This window comes from Phyllopteryx taeniolatus, chromosome 1, assembly GCF_024500385.1.
Source record: "Phyllopteryx taeniolatus isolate TA_2022b chromosome 1, UOR_Ptae_1.2, whole genome shotgun sequence".
Taxonomy (NCBI): Eukaryota; Metazoa; Chordata; class Actinopteri; order Syngnathiformes; family Syngnathidae; genus Phyllopteryx; species Phyllopteryx taeniolatus.
This window is the reverse complement of record NC_084502.1, coordinates 30,522,495-30,547,248: the sequence shown is the minus strand read 5'-3', so window position 1 is coordinate 30,547,248 and position 24,754 is coordinate 30,522,495. Positions and strand designations below refer to the sequence as shown.

The window sequence follows — 24,754 nt, the reverse complement described above, 5'->3', positions numbered from 1 at the left end:
ACTGGTTCGAGCCATGGGGGTTGGCGATCGGCATCTCGCGGCGAGGGTTTAACCGCCTCGTGTTCATGCATGCTTACGCCAGGACGTACACCCACCGCCTCTCCTTTACATACAGTACATGCTTCCATAACATACGATCACTGGTCACTTCATTAGGTACCCCTCCCTACACAACAACTCTGTCGAAAAACATAATAATAGTCTATATCAAATTATGAACGACAGATTCAAATTTTTTTTTTAAATGTATTCATAGTAGGGCTGTCACTACAGAATATTTTGGAGTGAATTATTCTAGCGATTATTCAACCGATTACACGAATAATTTGATGAAAATTTATTTTGCATTAAAGTTTATTGCAATTTTTCCCAATTACTGTTGTTGTTTATTTGGTATTGTTTGATCATTAAACAACACCACATAAACAACAATTAAGCAATATCATATGAGACGGAGTGATGTACTCACCAACCTTTTTGAAACTGCAAGCTACTTTTTGGGTACTGATTAATGCGAAGGAAGCACTACTAGTTTAATATACACTTCTGAGGCTGCTTCAGGTTCAACTACATGTCAATTACAGGTTATTCATACGAAAGCTGCTCATAACCATTATTTTTGTAAATGATTTAACTATTATTTTTTTCTATAAATTGATTATTATTCAGTTACCGGTTTGGTCTGCCCGTGACCCTTTTGAGGATAATCGGCTCAGAAAATGGATGGATGGATGGACGGTTTGGTCTGCAACATGACAGAAAATGAGCAAAAATATTGATCGTTGTTTTCCAAAGAAAAAGCAAATGTTCTTATTCTGGTTGAACACAGATAATCAGTTTGCTTTCATGGAGGACAACAGAAATCAGAATATTTACTGTTGAGAGGCTGAAATCAGAGCCTTTGTACAATTTGAAGTTGAACAATTGCTCAAAACGATTAATTGATTACCAAAATTGTTGTCAATTTATTTGATGGTAGATTTGTCAATTAATCAATTAATTGTGGCACCTCTAACTCATTGCCTTTCTGAGATTGGAAAAACATGATGTTTAATCCTTACTCAATGTTTCAGAGAGATGGGAAAGTTAACGTTTTATGTTTTACACCACCTGTTTTTGGATAAAAGCATCAATTTAATGTCCTATTGCTATGTGATCATTCTAACGCTTTTTTACTCTAACTGTTTCGAGATTCCCCACTGACTCTTCAAAGACCAACAGGTGCATGTTTCAGCGGGAACCTGTGCAAATGTGCAAACAAACAGTTCTCCGGACTGTTTCAAACTCCCTTACGAACACGGTCCCAGCTGTCCAATAAAAATACACATATCCAGTTGAAACCAGATGTTCACATACACTATATAAAATGACGTGCTTCTTTTTTCCTCAGTCTGACATGAAATCAAACGAAACATTTCCTGTTTTAGATCAATTAGAATTACCAACATTATTTCTGTTCGCTAAATGCCAGAATAATGTTTTATTACTTCCATTGAAGTCAGACATTTATATACAGTGAGATTACTATTCCTTTAAACAATTTGGGTAAACCCAGATGATGAAGTAATTTCTTTGGAAGCTTTTGATAGGTTTATCTACAACACTTGAGTTCATTAGAGACATACCTTGGTATATACAGTGGGTACGGAAAGTATTCAGACCCCCTTAAATTTTTCACTTTTTGTTATATTGCAGCCATTTGCTAAAATCATTTAAGTTCATTTTGTGTCCTCATTAATGTACACACAGCACCCCATATTGACAGAAAAAAAATGGAATTGTTGAAATTTGTTTAAGGAACAGCAGGATACGGTGACGGTTCCCACGGTGTGGGATCACCTGCGACAGGTCCAGTCTGTTTGGAAGGAATCTGGCAGCTCTGACTCGGTCTGCCGATCTTCGACGCTCTCCCCCGCCTGAGTACAAGGTGGGGTCAGATGCTTTGGCTTTCCTCCCGTGACCTCCCCCTCCAAACAGAATCCCGTAAGCTGACGCCACGCTTTATTGGTCCCTTTCCGATTACTAAAATCATCAATCCCACATCACTGCAACTGAAGTTCCCGCAATCCCTCAAGATCCACCCAACATTCCACATGTCCCTGCTTAAGCCTGTCTGCACCAGTACCCTTAGCCCTCCGGCCGTACCCCCTCCACCCCCACGTGTCATTGATTACCATCCTGCCTTTACGGTGTCGCGCATCCTTGATGTGCGGCCCGGGGTAGGGGATTTCAGTTCCTGGTGGACTGGGAGGGGTATGGTGATCAGGAATGCTCCTGGATTTCACGCAAGCTGATTTTGGATGACTCTCTTATTAGGGACTTCTATGCCGCTCACCCTGAGAAGCCTGGTAGGACGCCAGGGGTCGTCCCTTGAGAAGGGGGTATTGTCATGATCTGTGGCCGGCAGTTCCTCCTTTGGCGCTTGGGTGGTGCTTTGCGCCTTCCCTCTTGCTCTCTCCCTCTCTCTCCCCAGCAATCAGCATCACCTAAACCGTGCACCTGTCTTCAATCAGCACTCATCATTGCCTGCATATAAGCCTGCCTGATCCAGGATTCCTCTGCCACAGTATTATCACTCAATTGTGGTACACAGGCCGACTCTCACACTCTTGTTGTAAGTTACTCGACTTCCTGCAGTCGCACTTACCTCTTTCCGTTCTTCTTTGTCTCCAGTGCTCCGTCTGTGCCCCCTGCCTCACTGTCAACTCCAGCCACGCCACCAAGCTGCACCTGCTTAGGCCCCCCGCTTCCTGCAAGTTGTCCCGACGGTCCACCATCACTCCTTGGAGATACTTACCCTGAACTGGATTATTGATAAACCACTCTCCTCTATTTCCTCCGCCTCCATCTGCTTCTGGATCCAGTCAACATTTATACAAGTGTATTGTGACAGCTTCTTTGTGTAACATTATGGAAAAGTATAAAGAAGTCAAAATAACAGAAAGAGAATTCACCTTTAGATGCAATTTAAAGATGCCTGAAAGTACCACATCCGTCTGTTCAAACAATTATACGCAAGTATAAACACCATGGGAATGTCCAGCCAGAAATGAACGTGCTTTGGTCCAAAATGTGCATATCAACCCAAAAACAAAATCAAAAGACCGACATGGGCCGAAAGGCCACTCTGCCAGGAAGAAGCCATTACTCCAAAAAAACCCTCAAAAATCTAGATTACAGTTTGCAAATGCACACAGTGACAAAGACCTTCACTTTTCAAGACATGTCCTGTGGTTTGATGAAACTAAAATGGACTGTTTGGCCATAAAGAGCATCAATACATTTGAAGGGAAAAGGTGGAAGCTTACAAGCCAGAGAACACCATCCCAACTGTGAAATATAGGGGTGGCAACATCATGTTGTGGTGTTTTTCTACAGGAGGGACTGGTACACTTCACAAAATAGATGGCATCATGAGGAAAGAATATTATGTGGAAATACCGAAGCAACATCTCAAGACATCGGCCAGGAAGTTAGTTTGGCCACAAATGGGTCTTCCAAATGGACAATGACCAGAAGCACACTGCCAAACTGGTTATAAAGTGCCTTAAGGATAACAAAGTCAATGTTTTAGAGTGGCCCTGATCACAAAGTCCTGATCTCAATCCTTTTTTGCCAAATTTATGGGCAGACCTGAAAAGGCATGTGCTAGCAAGGCGGCCTACAAACTTGGCTCAGTTACACCAGTTCTGTACGGCGGAATGGGCCCAAATTCCTGCCAACTATTGTGAGAAGCTTGTGGAAGGATATCCAAAGCATTTGACCCAAGTCATACAGTTTAAAAGCAATGGTACCAAATATTAATGAAATGTACAGTATGTAAAATTCTGACTTTGAGGAAAGTCATGAAAATTTGTCTATAAAGATTATTCTATCATTGTTAAGGCATTTAGCAAATATAAATAATTTTGGTAATCCTAATTGACTTAAAACAGGTATATTTTAGCCTGATTTCATGTCAGACAGTGAGAAAAAAAGCATAGGTGTCTTTTGATATGGTGTATGTAAACATCTGGTTTCAACTGTACATGACTTGGACTGTTTTACTATTTTGAGATTCCACCGAGACTCTTCAAAGAACAACAGGTTGTGTTTCCGCAGGAACCTGTGCAAATGTGGTGGAAAAACAGACAGTTTTCATAACTATTTCAAGAGCCCCCTTGAACACTGTTATCACTGTCCAATAACACATACACACATTTATGGCATGTACAGTTCCAAACGTTCAAGATTTCCACCATTAACACCATTTTCCTTGACTTAACAAAATGTCAAAACAGGTCAAATTTTACTCAGTTTAGAAGGTTAACAAGACTTTTATTATTGTGCTTTCACCATTCATTTAGCTACTGTGGGGCAAAAAAGTATTTAGTCAGGCACCAATTGTGCAAGTTCCGCCACTGAAAAAGATGAGAGAGGCCTGTAATTTTCATCATAGGTATATCTCACCTATGAGAGACAAAATGAGGAAAACAAATTCAGAAAATCATATTGTCTGATTTTTAAAGAATTTATTAGCAAATTATGGTGAAAAATAAGTATATGGTCAATAACAAAAGTTCATCTCAATACTTTGTTATATACCCTTTGTTGGCAATGACAGAGGTCAAACGTTTTCTGTAAGTCTTCACAAGGTTTTCACACACTGTTGCTGGTATTTTGGCCCATTCCTCCATGCAGATCTCCTCTAGAGCAGTGATGTTTTGGGGCTGTCGCTGGGCCACACAGACTTTCAACTCCCTCCAAAGATTTTCTATGAGGTTGAGATCTGGAGACTGGCTAGGCCACTCCAGGACCTTGAAATGCTTCTTACGAAGCCACTCCTTCATTGCCCGGGCAGTGTGTTTGGGATCATTGCCAAGCTAAAAGACCCAGCCACGTTTCATCTTCAATACCCTTGCTGATGGAAGGAGATTTTCACTCAAAATCTCGATACACGGCCCCATTCATTCTTTCCTTGACACGGATCAGTCGTCGTGGTCCACAGTAGGTATGGTGTTCTGTGGATGCAACTCAGCATTCTTTCTCCTCCAAACATGACAAGTTGAGTTTTTACCAAAAAGTTCTATTTTGGTTTCATCTGACCATTTGACATTCTCCCAATCCTCTTCTGGATCATTCAAATGTGCTGTAGCAAACTTCAGACGAGCCTGGACATGTACTGGCTTAAGCAGGGGGACATGTCTGGCACTGCAGGATTTGAGTCCCTGGCGGCGTAGTGTGTTACTGATGGTAGCCTTTGTTACTTTAGTCCCAGCTCTCTGCAGGTCATTCACTAGGTTCCCCCATGTGGTTCTGGGATTTTTGCTCACCATTCTTGTGATCATTTTGACCCCACGGTCAAATCTTGCGTGGAGCCCCAGATCGAGGGAGATTATCTGTGGTCTTGTAGGCCTTCCATTTTCTAATAATTGCTCCCACAGTTGATTTCTTCACACCAAGCTGCTTACCTATTGCAGATTCAGTCTTCCCAGCCTGGTGCGGGTCTACAATTTTGTTTCTGGTGTGCTTTGACAGCTCTTTGGTCTTGGCCATAGTGGAGTTTGGAGTGTGACTGTTTGAGGTTGTGGACAGGTGTCTTTTATACTGATAACGAGTTCAAACAGATGCGATTAATACCGGTAACGAGTGGAGGACAGAGGAGCCTCTTAAAGAAGAAGTTACAGGTCTGTGAGAGCCAGAAATCTTGCTTGTTTGTAGGAAACCAAATACTTATTTTACCAAGGAATTTACCAATTAGTTCATTAAAAATCAGACTGTGATTTTCTGGATTTTTTTCCCCCTCATTTTGTCTCTTATAGGTGAGAATGATGTAATGAAAATTACAGGCCTCTCTCATCTTTTTAAGTGGGAGAACTTGTACAATTGGTGACTGACTAAATACTTTTTTGCCCCACTGTAAATAACCAAAATATTAAAAACTTACCTCACTACACCACCAGCATTGTGGGTAACAAGTTACAAAACATTACAATGCATTTTAACTAGACTTTACACCGATTTTATTGGCCTGATCGGTATCGGCCGATAATTAGCATTTTATGCTGATCGGCTTTAATGTCATAATTCGCCGATCCGATCAATGACGTCATTCATCGACTCTGCAAAAGACTTTTACTCCGCGTCGCCATCGTGCACAGCATATCTGAATCCAAAAGCTAGTTTATTTTTAGACTTGTCACGTGTCTTTTGACGTAGACCTGTAAATATCTGACGGCCAATAAAGTTATTTAAAAAGAAAAAAAAAAACATGTCGGCGATGTGGAACAGACAACACGTCTGAGACAGACAACACGTAATGCCCGGATCAGACTATAAGACAAATTTGCTCTTTCACGATTGCACGATTGCATGCCGTTTTTTACGATCAGTGGGCTTTATCTTGTCAACTCTAATTCGACCGGATACACTCGTTACCGTGGCGACGACAAAAGTGGATCGCGCCGACTGTATTATAAAAACAAAATGGGTCCAAAACGTGTGTTGGTGCCCACCGGTGCTCGGGAGAGGAGAGGACGTTCGTGTAAGGCTTGCTGAGGTATGTTCCCGTACTTTTAATACAATACGGCTCGCAAGCAGGCAACAAAACGTTATGTAGCCTAGCAAGCTACTGCTAGCACGAACGGTTGGACGTAAACATGCTGCCGTTCTGCCAAATCATGCTCTAAAGTTTCGGTGTGGGTGAAGTAATTTAATTAAAAATAAAGTAATTTAGGCGGCACGGTGGACGACTGGATAGAGCGTCTGCCTCACGGTTCTGAGGACCTGGGTTCAATCCCCAGCCCAGCCTGTGTGGAGTTTTCATGTTCTGCCCGTGCCTGTGTGGGTTTTCTCCATGCACTCCGGTTTCCTCGCACATCCCAAAAACATGCATGGTAGGTTAATTGAAGACTCGAAATTGCCCGTAGGTGCGAATGGTTGTATGTTTATATGTGCCCTGCGATTGGCTGGCAACCAGTTCAGGGTGTACCCCGCTTCCTGCCCGATGATGGCTGGGATAGGCTCCAGCACTCCCGCGACCCTAGTGAGGATAAGCAGCTCAGAAAATGGATGGATAAAGTAATTTAATTACAGTAAGTTAGCACCCATTATTTCTGTCATTTAATGTTGGTTTGACCTGACTGATTAGAATACACGATCTGACTAGAGCAGTGATTTCCAACCTTTATGGAGCCAAGGAACATATTTTACAATACAAAAATCTCACGGCACACCAAAAAGTGGATAGATTAAATACTGAACTTACTTCCTGCCATCTAATAGAAGACCATTAATTTGTTCTGTCTGTCACTATCCTTCACTGGCATAAATAAAGGAACAAAGATACATTATTTATTGTAAATAGATTTTTTTGAGCAATTAGGAACACAAGTATATACAGTAAATGAACAGGTCATTTAAATAGACACATTCCTCTATCATGTGATCGGATTGGTGATCAGGTATCGTTTTTTTAAACTCGCTGATCGTTGATCGGCCCCAAAAATCCTGATCCTGTAAAGCCTAATTTTAACCTGCGATGTCAAAAGTACTGGTATTCAGTACTTAAGTAAAAAATTCTGGTAAAAGTGAAAATACTGAATCCACTCCCTTACTTAAGTAAAAGTACACACTTATGAATGTACTTAAGTAAAAAAGTAAAACATGAATTGACATTTCAATCAACCCAAAAATAAAATACAGTACAGTCAGATTTTTGTATATCTCCAGATGATTGGCATGCTTTCTCTGAGGGCAACAATGGACAAAACAAAACAAAACAAAAAAAGACTTAAATGAAAAAAGAAGCATTTATTGTTCCATTTAAATAAATAGATATGTGCAGTAAAATTATACTGTTAACAGTAAAAAAATAAAAATAAAAAGCAAGATTTATTGGGAGTGACCTTTTACAAAGGTAACACATGTAACAATCCAGTTCAACCACATGATGAAATGGGATAAGAACTCAATTACTTTTACAAACGACTTCACATTTTGGAAATAACACCACTGCATTAATAAGCACATTGTCAATTTCGACACAGCTATTTTAAATACCTAATGTTGAGGCCAGACAGTGATTTGGTGTTTGTGCTTGCTATTAAAAAACTTGGCGTCGGAGGTTTGGACTAACGCAACCCAAACCACGGCTCACGTTACAGGGCAAGGGTCCCTTAAGTGTGTTCGAGCATACGACTTCACAATCCTCCAAAAGCGGATGACACCATTTCTTCAGCTTCCCGTCAGCCAAGCGTCTCACCGGCGTGAAACGTTAGCCTCGTGCCTCACGCTTTAAGGGCGCCAGACCGCCTCAGAAGTCAACTTTGTCAGCTGTTTTTCTCACCCTTCTCATATGGTCTCAACCACACTTTGCCATGAAGTCGCGACCCACTTTTTGCAAAGGTCAAACCAAGCATCATGTCATCTTTTGAAACCCAAATGAAGAGATGTACTGTAAATAAAGTGCATTTCGGAGCCTATTGTCAAACTTCCTGTTAGGTTGATTTAATTCTTAACACCAATGTTTTTGGGTTAATGTGACCAGCTCGTTGTTTCGTCAATAAAAAAATAAAAAATAAAAAAATCATATTCATTGCTTTATGTAGATGTTACACTGTTAAAAATGCATCTTGGTCAAGATCCCACACTTTTTTTTTTTCTATAAGAAGTGCAAGCAGACAACGTACATGCAAGCAGCAAAATATGCGCGCTTGCTGACAGTTTAGGCATTTTTGGTTAATGTTTGCATTTAGCTGTTAGACTGGGTGGAAGTAGCTCAGTGTGTAAGGACGTCAGCTTCAGAGTCAGAGAGCATGGGTTCGAGTCCCACTACAGACAAAAAGTAAAAATGGCAACTAGTTGTGAGAGATGCTAGTCTGGCTGCTGGCTACTGTCGAGGTGCCAATGAGCAGCTCAAGTGGTGCAGCACTCTGCACCTCCTGCGCTCTGAATCTCTCTGTTGTTGTGTGGGATCTGGTTCGATGGGTGGTGTGCAAAGGAGTGGTAGTTGAATTTCACTTGGACATGTTTCAGTACGGTACAATTTTGCAACACGATTTAGTTAGCAAGCTGGCTGTGTAATGTTTAACAAATACATTTCTGAAAAGTTTTTATATCAGTTGACAGAGTGGACATGTTAAGCTTGACAACATCCATTTACACAAATAATAAGATGATAAGATGTTATATCTACATTGAACATCGAACAGTGTCTTAAAATCACTTGCAGGCGGTCCTCTGTCGTTTTTGGCAAAGTTTATGTTGAACTGTTGTCGAAGGATAATTTCTGAGGGTGTTGTTACGGGGATCCCTTAAAGCGGAACTAACCCCCCCAAATTTATTTTCAAGAATATGTTCTATGTGCCCCCCTAGTCTAAACACGGTACTCTGATTGATATTTCGTTGTTGGGATAAGACTTAAACAGATTCATTCATCAATTTTCATCCATCTCAGGGTGCTGCCATGTTTGGCCCTCTGATGTTGACCAAAAGTAACGTCACAACGTCTCTCGCACTTGCGTTGCGAATGTCACGTGACCAGGTGGTCACGTGACATGTGGTGGACTCCCAGTGTATGCAGCGATAACTAGCAGAACTACAGTTTAGTGACATGATGGCTTTAACCCAAACTTGCACTAAATTTTGTAAATCAGAATACAACGTATTCTTGCCACACAAAAAAATTACAAATTGTTTAGTTCCCCTTTCAAATACTGTACATACGTTTTCATTGTCACGCACTTGCAAATGTTATTGAGTTTTCCCCCCAAGGAGGCCACTCATTGGTCTGAAGAAGAATAATAAACTTAACCATCGCAAGAGGGTCTTCGCACCGCCTGCTGCTCGGACCGAACAAACGGAAATTTGTGAAAGGAGCTCAGCTCGGTTAGAAATTTCAAAGAAAAGAAAAAAGTTTGCCTCCTTCCAGCTGTTGGACTCGACTGGAGAGGAAAACGGAATGCAGATCAGCGGGACTTCCGTGATCCCTCACACGCTTCACATCAGTCCCAAGACCCCAAAGTCTTACTTAGCTGCCACACTACATGACACTTCAAAACTACTACACTATGAAATTACAACACTATACACTACAAAACTAGTACACTACCAAACTGACACTACAGTACTACTACTCTACAACACTACTACATCACAACACCACTACAGTACAAAACTACTACACTTAGACACCACTAAACTACAACACTAGAATACTAGAATACTACGACACTATGACACAACTACAGTACGCTACAAAACTACAACACTGTGACATTATGACACTGCTACACAACTGAACTACTAAGCCACAAAACTACCAAACTAAAAAACTATGACTTTACAATATTACAAAAGTACTACACTATGACACTTCTACATTACGGTTTTACTGCACTACCACACAACAACACATCATTACACTAAGTTACGACACTACTACAAGACAAAACTGCAACAGTGTGACACCACAACACTTATACACTATGACTCTAATACATATTGGTCAAACTCAGGCCCGGGGGCCAAATTTGGCCCATGATGTAATTATATTTGGCCTGCAAGACCATATTAAATGTGTATTCGCGCTGGCCCGCCAGTATATAGCACATGCGCCACTAATATTACAAATCCCGGAATGCTTTGCTTGTGTGTTGGCCCGTCAGTCTCGACCGGCGAGCGCCCCTTCCCTTTCTGTTGCAGTCGTTAGCAACTATGCTACCAGTCTCCTTGAGCAAATTTACACTTCCGCTTCCCAAAAATGGCCCAACGAAAGATGGAAATGGATTCACTTCCGAGACAGGTGGGAGGCAGATTATCTGTTCGCTAAAGTAAAAGACAGACCTGTTTGTCGTGTGCGGAGCAACGCGGCTGTAACAAAGAATATAACAAATGAATTAACGTTGGTTTTTTTTAATGCCCTTTATCAACTCCTAGGCAGGGACTGTTAATAGTTTGAAGTTTGGATTTTTATTGAAGGACATTCTTATTTTTTGGGGTTGTTTTGTTGTTGGCTTTTGAAAAAAGATTTACATCAAAAAGAAAGGTAGTTGGAGATAGATAAATAGATGATGGATAGACAGAAGAATTAATGTTATCTATTTAAATACAAAACAACAAACAAATACCACTGATGTCCTTTATTACAAATTTGATTTCTCGTGTTTATAATATTAAAGTTTGTTTTTTCAGATTCAGTGTTTAAGCAAAATGTAACTTTGTTGTCATATGATAAAGTTTAACGCTACATTTCTGCTGAGAAGGGAAACATGCACATCACAGTGATTTTTCATGAAATATTGAGTTTGGCCCACGACGTTGCCCCAATTTTTAATTTTGGCCCACTGTGAATTTGAGTTTGACACCCCTGCTCTAATACATTACGACACTACAACAATACAAAACCACTACCCTAAGACACTACAAAACTACGAGACTATGACAGTACACAACTACTACACGACTACTGTCACACTATCTGGATTCCCAAAAAAGCAACTAAAGAGTTTGGTCCCTCATTCATATTGGCGTTCATCTGATTGGTCCCTGACCAAGTGTCAAATAATCCTTGCCCCTATGCAAACAGTTTCAGTCTGACTCACATTGAAGAACCAAAAATCGACGGCAGCGGGACAACAACACGAAATAGAAACCTGTCGAAATCGTGTTGAAAAAGAACGAAAAGGTTGATCCTTTGATGCTGGCTGAAATGAGGTCAAGTGAGGTCTGTGATATGATGTACAGTACATTTTTCAACTCCAAATTGTACCACTTTAGGAGTGTTCCAATTCCAATTCAGTGTGAGCTCCTTCATCCGCTTAGCTATCATGAGCAAGGAATCACATCAAGCATGTTTAATGCTCATAAGCAGAAAAGCAGCTACTGCATATGCAAACTATTTTTTGCCGGCTGTAAAATATCGGTGTGCTTTACACTGCAGGTTGAACCTGGATGAGGTCACTTCATCATCATGGGAACGACCAATGAGAAAGAGATGTGGAAGGGAGGAGGGGTTACAAGGTGTGTGTGTGTGTGTGGGGGGGGCGCAATTTCACTGTTCACATTCTGTGCTTCAATTTACGACACGCTGGCCTCATAATGTGAGGCTTTTTTTGGCCTCTCTCGCCAATGCAGCTCATGAAACACACTACTACACTATGACACTACGCCTCTACAACAACTACTAAACTATGACATTACAACACAAAGACACTATTATACTACAATACTATGATGACTCTTCGACACTAAAACTGTTCTCCAATATAACAAAACTGCACTACGGCACGACAGCACTCCAACACTCCATCACTACAACACTCCAGCGAGTTTTTAGCAGTTGTATTTTGTTTTCTTTGAAGGAGACAAAATGTGTGTGAGAAACACGCAGGTATTGTTTGACAAGTAGACGGCGTGTTCTTAGACTTCCTGGACTGTCCTCTCATTTGCATTCAAATTCTTTACAGAGGTTTTGGCACGACACTCCCAACACACACCGGCACTGGCTCGCTACCTTTGTCCTGTCCCGTCCTGTCCCGTCACATACATTTTGCAAGTCGTCGGGTCCCTTCCTCACAAAGTGTAGCACTGCCTTCCCAGTCCAACATCTAAATAAAATATAACTCCTGCATATTGTAATTGTTGACATGTACTGCTTGTATACTGTTGTTTTTGCTCTGGATTCTCTCCATCTCTCCCCTCTCAAAGCTCATTCTGTCCGACTGCATTTCCAGTAAGCATCCATCTCAACGCAAATAACAACTGAGGGTAAAGCACACTCGCAACTCTAGTGGGGATAAGCAGTTGGGAAAATGGATGGATGGATGGATGGATGGAACATATTAAACTGGCTTGCTGTACAGCAAAACTGTTCTGGCATAAAAAGGAATACAGGTCCTCCATTCTGCATGACCAACTGGCCAAACAGGGCAGGTATAAAAAAAAAAAAAAAAAAGACAAATAGGAGTTGAGAATTTTGAAAAACCTGTATTGCTGGTTTTCTTTCGAATAAAGGTCACAGGTCATCGTCTCTGCGTGACATTCTCAGCTCGTCCGCTTCAAACTTTACACCTGCAACAAGACCATGAAGACCATTAGACCCAGCTATCTCGCTCACACACACAAACACATACAAAATGGAATTCAGGTCCAACTTCAATTGGGTTCACGTTCCAAACAAAACTTCACACTGAAATCAGTTTTATTTGGAATAATTTAGTCCAAACCGTCACAATGATAAAATCTTTACTAACTGTACAGGTAGTCTTTTAAACCTCCTGTTATGTTGCCCTTTTAAAACAAACAACATAATTTCAATACACATTAGAAACATAAGATGAAATATCTTAAACTAAATATTACTATTTTTAAATTAAAATTTACATCCAGAAATGTCTATTTTATAGATGCTTTTCTAAAAAGTAGTTACTTTTGATGAATAGGTAATAGTGTTGTAGTATGCAGTTTTGTTGTTTTATGGACAAACATGCAGCTGATGAAATTGTCCCATTAACAGTTTTTGGTCTTAAATATACAGCGGGTCAATTTCATCCATGAAGATTTTTTGGGTTAAACATTGCAACGAGTCAAACTGACCCACGGACATTTTTGCTAGACCATAGAAAGTAACATAACAGGAGGTTTAAGGAAGATTTCAACCTTAACTATCAGACCATTTTCCATACGTTGTCATCTGTTCCATGTTGCAACGCCCACACATTTGTCAGTTTACTGCTTCTTTGCCTCTGCTAATCAATCAACAAAGTTGCATCTAATCTAATATGCATATCATGGGAAAAAAAAGTATATTTGACCTGCATAGTAGAAAACGTATCTATTGGGTTTTTCATTTTATATTTTAAATGATTATGTTAGTTTATATTTTAAATTGGGTGTTATAGTATCTTATACTGTAAATTATAGACAATGGTAAAAACAATGCAACTTGAAATCTTTTTTAAGCATATGTAAATTACATGCGGGCGCTATATAAAATCTCGCCCAGGGCGCCAAATTGTGTGTAGCACTTCCACGATATGAGATGTGCAACAGTGAAGCGGAAGAAGTCGATAAATGCTCGCCAAGGCCGTTAAAATAATTTGTCGGCTGCGAACATCTGTCCATGAAAAGATGGAGAAGCTGCTGAAAGTGAGGAGAACATGGCAAAAAAAAAAAACGTGACCACTGAATTCAAAGGACAGGAAAAACAGCTTGTATGTTTACATTCTATTCCATTATTGCGGTATGTTTTTAATACCGTACAATATGATACAGTCAGTTCGAATTTTCTTATTCAAAACAAGCTACAAAAAGAGGTCAGTGGTGGTTTTTTTTTTTTCGTTTTTGTTTTTTGGCAGGCCGCAGGTCATGAATGGCCTTTCTATTCATTTCAAAGGGGAACGCTGGTTGGAGATAGGAGTGGTTTGAGTTATGAGCAGGAGCACGGAACGAGTTGCACTCGTATGTCAAGGCGCCGCTGTACGTTGTAAATACCGAGCTTTAGCTCTTCACACAAGACGCATTATTGTCGTGGGGGGGTGGGGGGGGGGGGTGTTGTTTACCTCGTGTAGTAGTAGCTGCCAGTTGTTATCTCCAGAGCGCAGCCGGCTTGCATGGCGGTGGGCTCGCCGTTTTGCCCGCGTGCCCCCTCCCTCGCAGCCGTCCTCTTCTTCCTCACAGCGGACGCAGAGTGACACTTAGGCGGCGCATGTCATCGTCATCTGCAGGCCACCTGTGAGGAGGAGAGCGAACGTGGGGAGGGGGTCACTTTTTTAAAGCCGTACGTAACTGATCATATTTTTAGCAAAGCAAAAGCAAGACGGTCGATTGGCTGCATGTGGAAAGCAAGTTTTGCGAGAAGTCTCCCCAAACCTGCAAGGCGCGTCATAGGGGGCTCTTCTTCTTCTCCAGCGGCCATAACTTTGCACTTTTTTGGGGGGTCCTGTGCCTCTGGCCGAGATCTCGCCTGTGCGTCTAGGCGCGGCGGCTGCGTCGCATCTGCATCCCCTTCTCACACCTTCTGCTCCAAGGCGCCTGCGAGCAAGCGAGGCAACCACAGGGGCAGGAAAGGGGGCAACACGAGGGGTGGCTTGAGTCACGTGATCCAGACACCAGGACCTCAGAATAGGACTCGTGGACGTATTTAACCCTTAAAACGGGAATTTATACAGTCGAGCATATTTGACATATTGTAATATCGTTTAGTCTGCTTCATATTCATCTCGGCTGAAACAGATATTTTGAATTGAGAAGAGTTTTGAGAATCATTTCTAGCTCGGCCAATCAAGCACCATCAGCGCCCTTGTTCAACAAATGTCAACTCATCAATCCCTGCTATTACGTGCTGCAAACACGTCTGTTCGTTTTCAAATACATTCCTCACAAAACAAGACACGCTCGGCCACCGGTGCCACCTCCTTGCAGTGGTCCAGTCTTCTGGAAGCTCCTCCTGTCCACCGCGAGCTTGTCTCACTTCTTCCCGAAAAACTGCACAATACTCGTCCTGTCTCAGCTTCCACCACATGGTTCTCTTCTCTGCCTTTGTCTTCCTAATTTTCCTCCCCACCACCAGAGTCATCTTACACACCACCATCCTATGCTGTCTAGCCACACTCTCCCCTACCACTACTTTACAGTCGGTAGCCTCCTTCAGATTACATGGGTCTGCACAAGACCACCTAATCCACCTACGTGCTTCTACCTCCGCTCTTGTAGGTCACCCTATGTTGTTGCCTCTTCTGGAAGAAAGTGTTCACTACAGCCATTTGCATCCTTTTTGCAAAGTCTACCACTATCTGTCCCTCCAAGTTCCTTTCCTGGATGCCGTACTTACCCATCACTTCTTCATCACCCCTATTTCCTTCACCAACATCCATCCATCCATCCATTTTCAACACCACTAATCCTGGTTAGGGTCGCGGGACGCTGGAGCCTATCCCAGCTGACTTCGGGCAAAAGGCCGACTACACCCTGAACTGGTCGCCAGTCAGTCGCAGGGCACATATAGACACGGACAACCATTCGCACTCACATTCACACCGTCACTGAGTGGGAACTGAACCCACGCTGCCCGCACCAAAGTCAGGCGAGTGTACCACTACACCATCAGTGACTCCTTCACCAACATGTCCATTACAATCTGCACCAATCACGACTCTTTCTCTGTCTGGGATGCTCAGAACTACTTCATCTAAATCCTTCCAGAATTTCTCTTTCACCTCTAGGTCACATCCTACCTGTGGGGCAAAGCCACTAATCATATTATACATAACACCCTCAATTTCAAGTTTCAGCCTCATCACTCGATCTGATACTCTTTTCACCTCCAAGACATTCTTAGCCAAATCTTCTTTTAAAATAACCCCGACTCCATTTATCTTCCCATCTACACCATGGTAAAATAATTTAAACCCTGCCCCTAAACTTCTAGCCTTACTGCCTTTCCACCTGGTCTCCTGGACACACAATATATCAACCTTTCTCCTAATCATCATATGAACAACTTCCGAGATTTTCCTGTCATAGTCCCAACATTCAAAGTCCCCACATTCAGTTCTAAGCTCTGTGCTTTCCTCTTCTCTTTCTGCCGAAGAACCCGCTTTCCACCTCTTCTTCGACTTCGACCCACAGTAGCTGAATTTCCACCAGCGCCCTGCAGATTGACGGCGCCGGTGGCGGACGTTGTTAACACGGGCCACGACCGATCCGGTATGGAATTCTTTGGATGAACGCTCGTATTTGTTTGGCAAAGTTTTAAGCCGGATGCCCTTCCTGACGCAACCCTCTGCATTGATCCGGGATTGGGACCGGCCTACAGTTTGCACTGGCTTGTGCCCCCCATAGGGCTGCATTTCTATGAATTTCTCAAAGTAATATAACTAATTACATTTGGATTACCTTTCTTAATTTTGAATGAATGCATCAACAGGACCCTTGGAGGTTTCCTCAAAAAAGGAAGTGCATTAAACCCATAGATCATTATTTTGGAATGAACCACATATTTGCTCTTTATCCAAACAATAAACTCATAACAAAACAAGACGAAATGTACATGCATAATTTAAAGATGTGATTTTTGCATTATGTGTATATGTGGAAAACATGATACCATGACCTACTGACAAATGTGCACAATTTAGACACTAACGCTTCATAAGACAACCCAGATAAGTTAATATTCCATAAAAAGTCCAAAATTGCAAAAATGAAACTTCAAAAGTGTTCAAAAGTAATTATTTTTATGTCTGCATGTGTAACTATAAGTCTAACCTTTTCAAAATATCAGACAAACTAATAGATTGCACCACAAAGTGGCCCTTTGAGGTCATTTTTGGAAAAATGTTACATTTAAGGAAGAATGGCACATGACCAGACCCAATCACAAGCGTCGACTTTAAAAGGAGGAAGCGATAGGAAAGATTTTTTTTAGCTTTTGCAGATATCAGCAACTGTAATTTAATTAAACATTTTCTCCCAATGTAATGGATGATAATTACATAAATTTTGTAATTAAATAGTTACTCCCCAACACTGACCCCTACGCACTCACTAAGAGGTGAAATGAACTTTCCAGGGTCCAAATTCCCTATAGATGTCGTACGCTTTTATGCTCCTACAAAATGTTCAGGTATCTTCTGTCCAGTCAATCAAAATAATCATACCAAGTGAAATTGTCTTGTTATTCTGCTTAATTGTGTATATCAATAATATGATTATTACTATTCAGCTTCATCCGGCAAAAACATCACTGTTGATAGCAGTCATTTACAAATATTAATACAAAATTGATTTGTGTGGGGTCTGTCCACGTGTGCTTACACCTTGCGACCACCAACAGGCCGCTGGCAGAATAGCAGGTGGCCAACATAAGGACTGTAAAAGTTTGGTCTTAAGACACAGAGGCGGCGCTGCGGGAGTTGATTTGAAAGACTTGTAGTGGTACCTTGAGATAAGAGTTTAATTCATTCCGTGACCACGCTGAAAACATTCATGTCTCAAATCATCGTACCCTACTGAAATGAATGGAAATCCAATTAATCGAGCCTCCTTTAAAAAAAAATTGTTTTTTTTAAATTTCAGAATGTTTTTTCATTAAAAAAAACACTAGAAAGCTATTATAGTGTACTTCATAACAACATACATTTATGACATAAATAAAATGCATGGAATCTAACCATTTATGTCAAAGAAAAATTGCTTCATTTCAATGGACATTGTGCTTTTCCTTCTGGTGTGTGCGCCCTGAAAAATACAGACAAATGGATATACGTACATGAAACCTGTTGCAAATTGCTCGTCTGTAACCTGTAGTAATATTAGTCATTCATTGTAGAGGATAAAGAATACATGTCTGTGAGATTTGTAATATCATCTTTTTGCACAATTGTCAAAAAAAAAAAACAATGTACCGGCATTACCAGATAACTAGCAACCCTTTACTGCTCAGTGACTGTTTTTTTTTTTTTTTGTCAATGTTTTTATGTATCCAAAGTGTTCTGTAAATTGACTGTCTGTTGTACTAGAGCGGCTCCAACTACCGGAGACAAATTCCTTGTGTGTTTTGGAAATACTTGGCAAATAAAGATGATTCTGATTCTGATCGTCTCTCTACATGTGTTGCCCCACCGTTTGTGTTTAAATAGATCTTGCTTAAAGGGTAACAACACTGCAACACCAATCCTATACATGTGCCCCTCTACACCATTTTCCATTGTTTGTTAGCATTAAGCAAAAAATAATTTCATAAGACAAAGCTGTGTTTGTTTTAAATACACACAAATCGAGTCACTCGTATTGTATAATAAGAGGGATTACAATACCTATAACATTATTTTTTTTATGTATTGCCTGAATGCATTTTTTTTTTAGCTCTAACTTCAGGGTCGACCAGGGGTGCCCAAAATACCGGCCAGTGGACCATTTGCAGCCTGCTGTATGTTTTTGATTGGCCCGGTGCATCAAAAGGATATGAGGGGTGTGGGGGGATCTCAAATGTTTAAAGATAGTACACGATAATTATTAAATTAAAAATAAAATGTAGAAGTACAATGTTACAAGACATGACACTTTAATTTGAAAAATCTTTCACACGATTTGAAAATTACAAGATATCACACTATTCTTTGTAGGAAAAAATAGACTAAATTTTTTTCTCAGAGTTTGTTTAAACACCAAGCTCAGGCTTTTTTTTCTCTTTAAATAACTTTAATGGTTCAACTTGCCCTGCAGCCTACTGATTTGGTTTTAGTATGTTTCACAAAGCCCCCTTCTTCCTTCCATTTTTTTTTTTCACGTGGCCCTCAGGGTATTTATTGTTCTTTTTAAAAAATAATTGTAAAAAATTCAACATTGCATTTTAACCATGCTAAGCAGAAAAAGGCAGATGCACTTACAGTGGTACTGTACAGTATTGTCTTAAAAGCCCTGTAATGCTGTGGGTCAAATTGATCTACTTTAAAGCAAAGCAGTTGTAGTAAATACCAACAAAGTAGATTTTTTTTTTTTTGCATAATATTTCTTCATGTAAACTTATGCTAATAATAATAACAATAATAATACATTTTATTCCTACTGCGCTCTTCAAAATGCTCAAAAACACAACACAAAAGAAATGAAACAAAATCATGAATTTGGACAATATAAAATGTCTGCTTTTGCACTTTTTAAGTTAAAAGGTTTTTTTTTTACGAAAAAGTGATTTCTCCTTATTGATTGACGATCTGTGAGCAGTTCCGATTGATGTATTCTGACATTTTAAAAAGTGGTCCATTGACTTTCGAGAGCCCCAAATTGTAGGTTTTTCAAATTACGAGCAATTGTTTGGTCGCTCTTTTGCTGCTTACTCATAAGTCAAGGTCCCACTGTAAAATAATTCAAAGCATTAGAATTATTGCTATTGCTGCTAAAAGTAGGGTGTAACGACGCCCGGGTTGCAAACAACTCCCAGTGTCCAAATCCTGCTTGTTGCATGATGAACACGTCAAGTCACTCAAAAGATGATCAAGTTTATTATTGTAAAAGAGGATGCAACTTGTGGAATAGATGCAGCTTCTGTACATAACATCATTAAAACACTTACAGGCTGACACACCCAGAGGGGCTGGGGTGGTCCTTTGGGACAGAAAAACATTGCATCAATATTTTCTGTACATGATCTTTTAAGGTGCTTTCAGGAGGAAATCTTGTGAACGGCTACCGTGACACTCCCATGACTCCTCACCAAAATGTTGCTGAAAAACATACAAGGGGGGAAAAAAAAAAAGCAGAATGTACACTCATTTGTCTGCAAATCCAATTTCTAATGTTACAATTGCTTACAATATTTAATGTACTTTTTAGGAATAAAACATCTGTCTTGTTTTCTAATGTACACTACTCTGTAGTAATACTGTAGTTTATGATGGTGCTACTTGGAGGTGTTTTTTTTTGGGTTGCACTTGGTGTAAAAATTACACTGTTTAATGTGGGCGGAGCATGGTGTCAAAGTTGGATTGTATACAGCAGAATGTACATTTAATTTAACATCTACATATGTACATGTACATGTACTAGAACGTCAGATAGGCCAGTACATGGAAAGGATATGAATCAATGCGGACACTAAACATTCAGTCTAAATGTAAAAATAATTAAAATATCAAGTGTTTTGTGTGATTTCCAGCTCAACCAGAATTCTGCTATTGAGGTAACAACAACAATTCTTATTATTATGTGAAAAAAATAAATAAAATTGACTTTTTTTAAGAGCAAATGTCACTGGGAGTTGCGGGAGCTGGCCACTCGGTGGCAGCATGGCCACACAAACCAGATTCAACTCATTGTGTCTTTTCCCATACATTTTTATTCATCTAAGAACGCACGAGCCACCAAAAATTTAAGACTTCGTCTATTGTAATATCTAATTAAATTTCATATGATTGTGTTTTTACTAAAATGTTTGAAGAGTGGAACAAATAAGTATGATTATATCCATCCATTTTCTGTCATTTGTCCTCATTCTCGTTGCGGGAGAGTTAAGAGCCTATCCCAGCTGAATTTAGGACATAAACACTCATTGCGTCATGTAAGGGTAACGGGAATGCAGTAAACACTATGCAGAGATGCTGATACAATTGCATGTCATAGTGACAGACAAGCATTCACACCTATGAACACATTTCTTTTGGAATGTGGGAGAAACATGCAAACTCCACGTTGATTGGACCCCAGATTTCAAGCCCTGAACCTCACAACTGTGAGGCAGATGAGCGAACCACCCCTCCGCTGCGCCGCCCCCTAAGGACAAACCCAGGCCAACAAAGACGCTGCCAAAATAAGCAACATAGTTAAGTATTAAAAGCAAGTTAGTGCGTGTGCTCACCCGGAGTCGGACTCCAGGCACACGGTGGGCGTGTCCGTCGGGTCTCTGGTGAGCGCGGCGGCCTGCTTGGCCAAAACGGACACCACGCCTCCATGCTCGTCCGACAGCGAGCCGCGGCCTGTTTGGAGGTCACACAAGAGAACAAATAGCAGTAAAAGACATTAAAACGCTTCCTTCATATTAAAGTGGGCATTTGATGTAAAATGGGGTTTTCAACATGAAGATCACAGCACATTTTAGGACCAATTGATGCTGACATTCCGGTAAGGGTTCACTTACAATTGTAAATCCAATACACACATTAGGAGGGGCCAACAGGGGCATCATGCAGAACTGCATCACACACACAGCTGAAACACTCTCACACATACTACTCACATTCCCAACTGAAATGCTCTCACACACTATAGATTTTTACTTTACTCAACACTACAGAGATTTTTTTGCCCCACACAAATACACTACTGAAACACTTAAAACACATGCCTAAAGCACTCTAACACACACTCCTGAAACACTCTCCAACACTACTGATTTTTTTTTCTGCTCACTCACACACAGCTGTCACACACAGTGTTTTTCCCCCACTCATATACAACTAAAATGCTCCCGCACACACTAAAGCTGTATTTTTTTTGCTCATACACAATTGAAATTTGTTAGCTCCCATACACTACTGAAACTGTCAAACACACTACGAGAGAGCTCCAACACTGTGAAATGTTTTCACACACACACTACTAAAACACAGACACGACTGAATTTATTTCACTCTCATTCCCACACTCCTGATTATTTTTTTTTTTTACATGCACACTAGTGAAGTGCTGTCGCACACTAAGGAAATGTTTTTTCACTTATATACACTACTGAAACACTTTCAGACACGCTACTGAAATGCTCTCACACACAAGTGATTTTTTTCCCCCCACTGAAATGCTCACACACTACTAAAATGCTTTCACTACTGATTTTTTTTGCTCTCATACATAACTAAAATGCTCACACACACCTGAATTTCTTCCCCCCACTGACACAACTGAAACTCTTGCATTCTAGTTAAACTCTCTCACATACTGCGCCAGTTCCCCCTCTCATACACACCACTGAAATGCCATCACACACTACTAATACTTTTCGCTCTCATACATAACTAAAACGCGCACGCACACACACACACACACACACACAAATGAAATACTCTCATACAGACACTACTAAAACTTTCACACCCAATAGCAAAACGCCCCCAAGCACAACGGTACATACAAGTGCATTTCAGTAAATACTTTAGTAGTTCATTACTCAAAAAAAGGCAACATTTGAATTGCTATGGCACTTAGGAGTTCACATGGTATTAATACTTAATTGACGTTAGGATTGTGAGGCGTTTTGCTGGTGAGTATTATGAGGGGTCCTCCATGGAAAACAAACAGTTTGAGAACTCCTGCCCTACTCCATAAGCTACTAAGCCACTAAGTGTTTGTGAAGAGCTGAAATCAATTTTGGAGCTGAGCTAACCATAGTTTACTTCCACGTTTCCAGGTTAAAGCAAGACATCAGATAGGGAGTTGACATACATGCTAGGTTGTGTCCTTGCTCGTCCGTACAAAGAACGCCGACCACTGCTGGATTCTTCATGCTGCCAAGGCGATGGCATGAAATTAAAAAAAAACAACCAAAAAAAACTACATTTTCTTGCGTAAATACGCAACATACAAAGTCATGTACTCGTAACGACTTACGTGTCGTCGAGGTGTTGCTCCAGTGTCGACTCCATACGTAAGGAAGCTATAAAGCGAAATATTGAAGAAAATGTGACCACTTGACGATTTGGTGTTTTGATTCGTTTCCGGTTTGGAGTCAGCTGACACTTTAGGTCACGTCACGTGAATAGCGCAACGAGTCGCCGCGAGGGCCGAAAACAAAGCAAGAACCGCGTTTTAACAAACAACGTCCACAACTAACGCACACACACACGCGCGCGTGTGTAACGTGTATAGATAAAATGATTTATATTAAATACGAAAGAAAGAAAGAAAGAAAGAAAGAAAGAAAGACACAACAAAACAATGAAAGAAAGACACAACGAAACAAAGAAACAATGAAAGAAAGAAAGAAAAATGAGTTTTCACTGCAACAATCCATCCACCATTCATTTGCTTTCACTTATTCGGGTTCGGGTCAGCCCAATTTGCAACTCCCGAGCCACTTCATCCAGTTCTTCCGGGGGGATCCCAAAGCGCTCCAAAGCCAGTCGGGAGCTGTTGTTTCCAGCATGTCCCGGGTCGTCCCCGGGGCCTCCTCCCGGTGGGAGGTACCCGGAACACCTCACCAGGGAGGTGTCCAGGGGGCATGCTAATCTGATGCCCGAGCCACCTCACCTGGCTCCTTCAATGTGGTGGAGAAGCGGAGAAGATATATATATATATATATATATATATATATATAATAATTATTATTTATTTTATTATTTATTATATGGTTAATTGACAACTCTAAATTGCCCGTAGGTGTGAATGTGAGTGCGAATGGTTGTTCGTTTGTATGTGCCCTGCGATTGGCTGGCAACCAGTTCAGGGTGTACCCCTGCCTCCTGCCCGATGATGGCTGGGATAGGCTCCAGCGCGCCCGCGACCCTAGTGAGGAGAAGAGGTTCAGAAAATGGATGGATGGATGGAAATAAAAATGTTTTCTGATATATTTGATTTTCAGCCAGATTTTGGCCATTTCACGTTTCGGTTGAAAACGACACACGTCAGCCTGCGACGTCAGCAGCAGAAGACCAGGACATTCCTTATACTATTACGTATTCTGCTGTGAAATTTCCACCTGTATTGAAAGTTTGATGTCTTTTTTAGACAATAACCAGTGAAAGTAGTGAGGTTATATACATTTGAGGAGGCTTGAGTTGTTCAAATCAACTGCTGTAATGCTTCATTGCAGAAGGAAAGCAGCCACATGAGATTGATGCTGCAGATTTTTTTCCACCAAATACACGAGATTTGTCAGTTCATTTTATTGATTGCCTCGGTCATGGCTCTAAGACCGTTAAAAAAGAGACTGGGAAGATGACGTAAGACTGGCATTTGCTTTTGTGAAGTTAAAGGCTTTTTGTATGGTTGTGGCGTCATGTGACTGCGGCAGAATTTGATGGGCACGGGTGGCTGGCGCCGTGTTCGTACCATTTTAATTAATGACGGCGTAATAATTTGTCTTTTTTTTTTTTTTTTTACCATATTCAATGAGCGATTGAACAATTTTTGGGTGCTAGCTGTTTTGTTGATGTGAGTGTGCAACGGCATACGATTTTATATATTTATATATATCCATCCATCCATCCATTTTCTGAGCTGCTTCTCCTCAAACGAACAACCATTCACACTCACATTCACACCTACGGGCAATTTAGAGTTG

The 24,754-nt window shown here is 40.8% G+C and overlaps 2 protein-coding genes across 6 annotated transcripts in view; both read right to left on the bottom strand.

The window, feature by feature from the left end:
- slc16a4 (solute carrier family 16 member 4) overlaps positions 1-16,087 on the bottom strand; it is a 50,395-nt gene extending 34,308 nt beyond the window's left edge. The window contains exons 1-5 of one of the 5 annotated variants that reach the window (XR_009790592.1): positions 14,851-16,087; positions 14,541-14,710; positions 12,965-13,050; positions 2,648-2,854; positions 2,336-2,486 (exon numbers count right to left, since the gene is read on the bottom strand). Coding sequence is in view for 2 of the 5 variants with exons in the window: in XM_061788399.1 (XP_061644383.1) it covers positions 2,336-2,486; positions 2,648-2,777 (281 nt within the window). In the remaining 3 variants the exon portion in view is untranslated. Of the gene's footprint in view, positions 1-2,335; positions 2,487-2,647; positions 2,855-12,964; positions 13,051-14,540; positions 14,711-14,850 lie in introns of those variants that run through there. The other 4 variants (XR_009790590.1, XM_061788399.1, XM_061788412.1 and 1 more) reach the window with 4 other exon arrangements.
- Positions 16,088-19,962: 3,875 nt separating this feature from the next.
- lamtor5 (late endosomal/lysosomal adaptor, MAPK and MTOR activator 5) lies at positions 19,963-23,240 on the bottom strand. Its single transcript, XM_061788376.1, has 4 exons — positions 23,083-23,240; positions 22,918-22,979; positions 21,338-21,455; positions 19,963-20,207 (listed from the first exon to the last, which is right to left on the bottom strand). The coding sequence occupies exons 1-4, from the start codon at positions 23,115-23,117 to the stop codon at positions 20,147-20,149; spliced, it is 276 nt and encodes a 91-aa protein (XP_061644360.1). The 5' UTR covers positions 23,118-23,240; the 3' UTR covers positions 19,963-20,146.
- Positions 23,241-24,754: the final 1,514 nt, after the last annotated feature.